This window comes from Psammomys obesus, unplaced genomic scaffold, assembly GCF_907164565.1.
Source record: "Psammomys obesus unplaced genomic scaffold, mPsaObe1.curated_primary_1811, whole genome shotgun sequence".
NCBI lineage: Eukaryota > Metazoa > Chordata > Mammalia > Rodentia > Muridae > Psammomys > Psammomys obesus.
In genome coordinates, this window is record NW_026588397.1 from 13,907 (window position 1) to 20,557 (window position 6,651).

Consider the following 6,651-nt stretch of genomic DNA (forward strand, 5'->3'; position numbering starts at 1 on the left):
CCATCTCAGACCTACCCCAGGGATGGTGCCTATCACTCTCATACCAAGACAATTTCTTATAGACACTGACATGGCCATTCTTAACTGGGAAATTCCTTAATTGATGGTCTGTCTTCCCTGGTAACTCGGTGTATAGTGTAAAGTTTATTATACGTATGTGTCACGTTTTTGTGCTTTGTATTCTTGCCATGCCAAACATAACCTAGCCTTAACTACTTCCATGACTACCTCAATGTGTTTTAGACTAGTTCTTGCCTTCATCTGTGTGCTGAATTTGGAGAAATACTTTTCTAGGAAATTGCTATTGAGAAACAGGTATCCCCTTCAGCTTAGGCTCTCTTCCTTTAAAGGAACCTGAGTCTGCACACAAAGGAACCTTCATGGAATGAAGTTTACCTGGGTGCATTCATCTTGTCCTGTTGTGGTACGGTTTGTTTCTATGGTGTTGATGATTTCTATACCTCTCACTGCTGCTTATGCCAGTATCATCCTCAAAATAGTTCATCATCTCTGAATCCACCTTTACTTTGGTTTCAGGACATAGACAGAGTGAAGACAGACTCTTGGCCAAAATATGACATAGGTTTCTATCACATTTCCTGAAAGAATCCTTGTTCTTTTCTTCAAACACATTGTGCAAACACAAGCCACCACAGTTTTCGGTACTGCTTTGACACTCTTGTCTTCTAAGCTCACACTAGAATGGCCCATTAAGCTGTTAACAGTAAAAGGCTTTTCTTACCAACATTCCAAACTCTTCCACATTCCTCAACAAACTAGCATCAAATTCCTTCCAATAGTAGTGGGAATGCTGCATTTTTATGTTTGATTTTAAATTAACATACATGTGTTAGGAATCATTATGACATGTTCAACTCTAATTTGTTCTGTTCATCTCCCCCGATTATTTCCACTTTTCTTTCCCCTCCACTTATGCTCTTCCACCCTAGTAGCCCCTTTCCACTTTAATGTCATATGCATTCTGTTATCTATCCCCTCTTCTTTAAAGCCTCTTTTCCTTTCTCTAGTTTAATGACTTATACTTATTCTCTCACATATATGTAAACATGGATACCAAAATTGAAAGATAGAACCTGCTTCTGAGTAAGAATATAATGTATTTATATTTAGGAGTCAATGTTACCTTATATAATATAATGATTTCCGGATTAATATATTTTTCTGGGAAATTCAGAATTCAATTTTCCTATGCAGCACAAAAAAGTTCCATGGTGTATATTCATTATAGTTTCAGTTTCTATTCTTCCACTGATGGACATGTAAACCTATTCCATTTTTCAATGTTTATATTATGAATGTGCAGTATAAGTAACTTTGGGTGGGATGGAATCTTTTAGGTAGATGCCCATGAATCATATGTCAAGTCAGAGCCTAGCTCTGGTTTTAGCTTTTTAAGAAACTTCCCCACTTTCTGTGGTGGCTATATCCATTTTTTTTGTCCTATCAATAAAATGAATACTTTTTTTATCATTTTCCACATCCTTACAAATATTTTATTTATTTATATAATATAAATACATTTATTTATATAATATTTATTCTTTTTATTGTTGTTGTTGTACTAATAGCCATTAGATGAGATGGGATGGAGATTTAATTTCCATTTCTGAGATGTTAAATGGCTAAGGATGTTGTATTTATTCCTAAAGACATTTTTTATATTTAAAATAATTTAAAATTCAATTTATTTATCTCTCTTTTTATTTATTTGTGTGCTCTACTTGTATGCCTTTGTCCAAGCATGCAAATGTCACAATACATGTGTGGATATCAGAGGACAAATTTATAGCTCTTTGTTCTCTCCTTCTGGGAAACTGAACTCAGGTCATTAAGCTTGCTATGTTAATCTCTTAAGTACAGAACTGTCTTTTAGCCCTTATACACTTTATAGGTGCACTGCACTAATCCTCAGAAGGAGGAAGAAAGAAGGTAAGAGAGGAAAGGCAAGAATGTGAAAGAAGAGGGGATAGGAAGGGAGGGGGAGAGAGAAAAGGGAAGAAGATGGAGAGTTGGGGAAGGGAAGAGAAGAGCTAAGGATGGCCTAAATTGCACAATCATGATCCTCCTGACTGTCTTTGCTTCCCATATCCTTGAATTACAAATGTATCACATCACACCTGTCTTCATTTTTAACTCCTTAAAAGTCACCATGAGTTGGCATTGTGAAATGCACTTGGCTGCATTATTGAAGAAGTGTTTGAGTGGTTTTATCAGCAGAATATTTCTCCATTTTGCTGCACCATGTTGCTGCAAGTTCCCACCTAAGCCTCTATATTGGAGTGAGATGAATCTTGAACAGAGTTTGTCATGGAGATTGTACTTTAGAGCTTAGCGCTTTCTTGGCAGCATCTCTTACATCTTTATTTCTCAAACTATAAATCAGTGGGTTCAACACTGGGATGATAATGATGTAGAACACTGAGATGATTTTATCAGTATTGGGGGAATAGAGAGAGCTAGGCCGAGAATAAATGAAGAGAAGTGTTCCCTGATAGATTGCCATGGAGGACAGGTGCGAGGCACAAGTGGAGAAGGTTTTCTTTCCCCCACTTGTAGAGGGTATCCTCAAGACTGAGCGAAGGATGAAAGAATAGGAAACAATGATGATGAAGAAACAGATGAACTCCCATATGTGGAAAGTAGCCACTCATTAATGGACGTGTCCATACAGGAGAGTTTCAGCAGAGGGGGCAGGTCACAGAAGAAATGATTAATGACATTTTTGTCACAATATTTCAGAATGAAGGCAAAGGATGTGTGAACCAGGGAACTCATGTTGCCGCCAACATATGAAAGCACAATCAGCCATATGCAGAGACCCCTGGACATTGCAACTGTGTACAACAAAGGATTGCAGATGGCTACATAGCGATCATAGGCCATGGCTGCCAAGATAAAGGATTCAGTATCTGCAAATGTACAGAAGAAATAAAATTGCAGGGCACAACCGAGGTAGGAAATAGATTTCTTTGCTGACAGGAAATTGACGAGCATGTTGGGAACAATAACTGAGGAATAACAGAGGTCTACAAAGGAAAGGTTGCTGAGGAAAAAGTACATAGGGGTTTGAAGGTGCTGGTCCGTCCTAATTAACAACATCAAGCCAATATTTCCTACTAAAATCATGCCATACAATGTCAGAAACAAAAGGAATAAGATGATTTGAAGTTCAGGCTGTGTTGGAAAACCTAACAGGATAAATTCGGTGACCAGATGTAGTTTCCATTTGTAAATTCCATCTTTTAGCAAAGTCTAATGAATAAATTGTGAAGAAAAAAATTTAAAAAGTATGGATACAGGTAAATAGAGATAATTCAGAACAGGGTTATTTCATGTTTTTATTTTTATTTATTTTAATTTATTTATTTTTATTAATTACAGTTTATTCACTTTGTATTCCCCCATAAGGCCCTCCTTCATCCCCTTCCAGTCCCATCCTCCCTCCCCCTTCTTTACGCATGCCCCTCCCCAAGTCCACTGATAGGGGTTATTTTTTAAAAAGGTCAGACAATAAATAAAAAGTATGCTCAAATTGTTTCTAAACACAATATTTTAGAGATATATTTCAGACTTTAATGCATGCTAGAAGTGAAAGTTGCCTTGTGTTTTTTTGATTCATGACTCTGTGATATTGTACACTTGGCTTTTTCTATTCTGTATCATAACAATGCATGATTACATTTTTTTTATTTTGTCCTTAAATATAATATAGTATACTGATTAGAAGAATGAAGAAGTCATTGATGGTAAAAGAAAAATTATATTTTGTTTCAGTTGATATGTCAGTTTTTCAGCAAGAATTTTAAAACTGTCTGCTTTTTGTTTTGTTCTCCAAACCCCAAGATTTTAGTTATATGCTTGTTGTGCTGGCTAGTTTTATGTGGACACAATCTAGAGTCACTGGAGAGGAGAAGAGAGCCTCAGTTGAGAAAATTCCTCATATATTATACTGTAGACAACACTGGGTCGAATTTACTTAATTAGTGATTTATGCAGGAGGGCCCAACTACAGGTGGTTCTGAGTTCTAAAAGAAAACTGTCTGAACAAGCCAGTAAGCAGGACCCATCCACAGCCTCTGCCTCTGTTCCTGCCTTCAGGTTCCTGCATGTTTTAAGCTCCTCCCCTGACTTCCATTGATGAGAAATGGTAATGTGGAAGTGTAAAACAAATAAATCCATTCCTCTCAAGTTGCTTTGGACATGGGGGGTTTATTACAACAGCAATTATAACAAAGACAGTGTGGATGTAGTCCTGTAACAAAACACATGATAAGTAGCCACTTACATTTTCCAAGTGAAAATCAGAAGCATTATGAATGAAAGTAAATCAATTTTCAAAGACTACAAGTTCAGTTTGTTTCAGCAGTACAAAATCTTAGATAATTTCATAAGTGTTTTACATATATTAAAAAGGTTTTTTATGCAGGTCATGTGTTTTTTTATCTTTGGTTGAACTATGCTTGCATAAAAAGTAATACCCAGAGACAGCCCCTGCTCCCCTTACGAGGGAATCCACTTGAAGACTGAGTTTATGGGCTACATATGAGCCAGGGATTTAGGTCCTCTCCAAGCATGGTCCTTGGTTGGGGTATCAGTGTCTGCAGGACCCCCAGGGCTCATTTTTTTTCCTTTGGCTCTGTTGGTCTCCTTTTGGAGCTCCTGTCCCCTCCAGGTCTTCCTCTCTCTCCTCTCTTTCATAAAAGTCCATGCATTCTGCCCAAAGTTTGGCTATAAGTCTCAGCGTCTGCTTTGATAACTAGATCGTTAGTCTTTCAGAGGCCCTCTGTTTTAGGCTCCTGTCCTTTTCCCTGTCTATAGTGTTTGCCCTTCTGAATGAGGATTGAGTATCTGCTAGGGACAAGAAAGATAGAAGGGGAGGAGGCCCTCCCTTATCAGTGGATTTGGAGAGGGGCAATGGGGGAGAAGAAGGAGGGAGGGTGGGATTGGTAGGAGATGAGGCAGGGGGCCACAGCCTGGATACAAATTGAATAAATTCTAATTAATGATAATAATAATGATGATAATAAAAGAAAAAAGTAATACCCACTAAACTTTAATTAGTTGACAGAATAAAGTAATGCAACATTTGGTCATAACTTAATTTCTAATGATTTTAAATTACCTGGGATCCTCGTGAAAAAATTCAAGTAAAAAACAAAAAAAGCTGACAATTTTATTATAGTTTAAAACAAGTTGTTCTGTCTGTGAGGTCAGTGAATGAATGTTTCTGTGTTCTCAGGGTATTTAAATGGTATTCCATAAAGTATTTGAATGAGTTCATGGAATCAGTTTTTTTTTACACTTTATTCACTTTGTATCCCCCATAAGCCCCTCCCTCCTCCCCTCCTGATCCCACCCTCCCTCCCCCTTCTTCATGCATGCCCCTCCCCAAGTCCACTGATAGGGGAGGTCCTCCTCTCCTTACGTCTGATCTTAGTCTATCAGATCACTTCTGGAGTGGGTGCATTGTCATCTTCTGTGGCCTGGTAAGACTGCTCTCAACTCAGGGGGAGGTGATCAAAGAGCAGGCCTATCAGATTGTATCAGAGGCAGTCCCTCTTCTCAATACTATGTAACCCACTTAGACACTAAACTGCCATGAATTACATCTGTGCAGGGGTTCTAGATTATCCCCATCCCTGGTACTTGGTTGGAGTATGGGTCTCTGGGAATACCCCTGTGTTCAAATCTTCTAGTTCTGTTGTTCTCCTTGTAGGGTTCCTGTCCTCTCCATAACCTACTATTTCCCACTTCTTACTTAAGATTCCATGTACTCTGCCCAACAGTTGGCCATAAAGTCACAGTGTCTGCTTTGATAGTCTGCAGGGCACAGTCTTTCAGAAGCCCTATGTGGCAGGTTCCTAGGTTGTATCCTGCTTTCTTCTTTTTTCTGATGTCCATCCTCTTTGCCTTTCAGGATGGGGATTGAGCGTTTTAGTCAGGGTCATCTCTCTTGATTAGTTTCTTTAGATGGACAGATTTTAGGTTTATCCTATAAGTCTGTATGAGTGAGTATATACCGTGTCTGTCTTTCTGCTTCTGGGACAGCTCACTCAGGATGATCCTTTCCAGGTCCCACCATTTACCTGCAAATTGCATGATTTCCTTATTTTTCATTGCAGAGCAATACTCCATTGTGTAGATGTACTACAATTTCTGCATCCATTCTTCAGTTGAGGGGCATATGGGCTGTTATCAGCTTCGGGCTATTACAAATAAAGCTGCTACAAACATGGTTGAGCAAATGTGCTTATTGTGTACTTGAGCCTCTTTTGGATATATGCCTAGGAGTGGTATGGCTGAATCTTAAGGAAGCACTATTCCTAGTTGTCTGAGAAAGCGCCAGATTGACTTCCAGAGTAGTTGTACAAGTTTACATTCCCACCAGCAGTGGAGGAGGGTTCCTCTTTCTCCACAACCTCTCCAACATGTATTGTCACTTGAGTTTTTGATCTTGGCCATTCTGATGGGTATAAGGTGAAATCTCAGGGTTGTTTTGATTTGCATTTCCCTAATGGCTAATAAAGTTGAGCATTTCTTCAAGTGTTTCTCTGCCATTCGATATTCCTCTACAAAGAATTCTCTGTTTAGCTCTGTTCCCCATTTTTTAAGTGGATTACTTGGTTTGTT

General features: G+C 38.6%; 1 protein-coding gene across 1 annotated transcript; it reads right to left on the minus strand.

Moving 5' to 3' along the window:
* Positions 1-2,326: 2,326 nt before the first annotated feature.
* Positions 2,327-3,260, minus strand: LOC129674366 (olfactory receptor-like protein OLF1). The gene is given in 3 exon segments (XM_055604336.1): positions 2,327-2,643; positions 2,646-3,236; positions 3,239-3,260. Coding segments are annotated over 3 exon segments (930 nt in total).
* Positions 3,261-6,651: the final 3,391 nt, after the last annotated feature.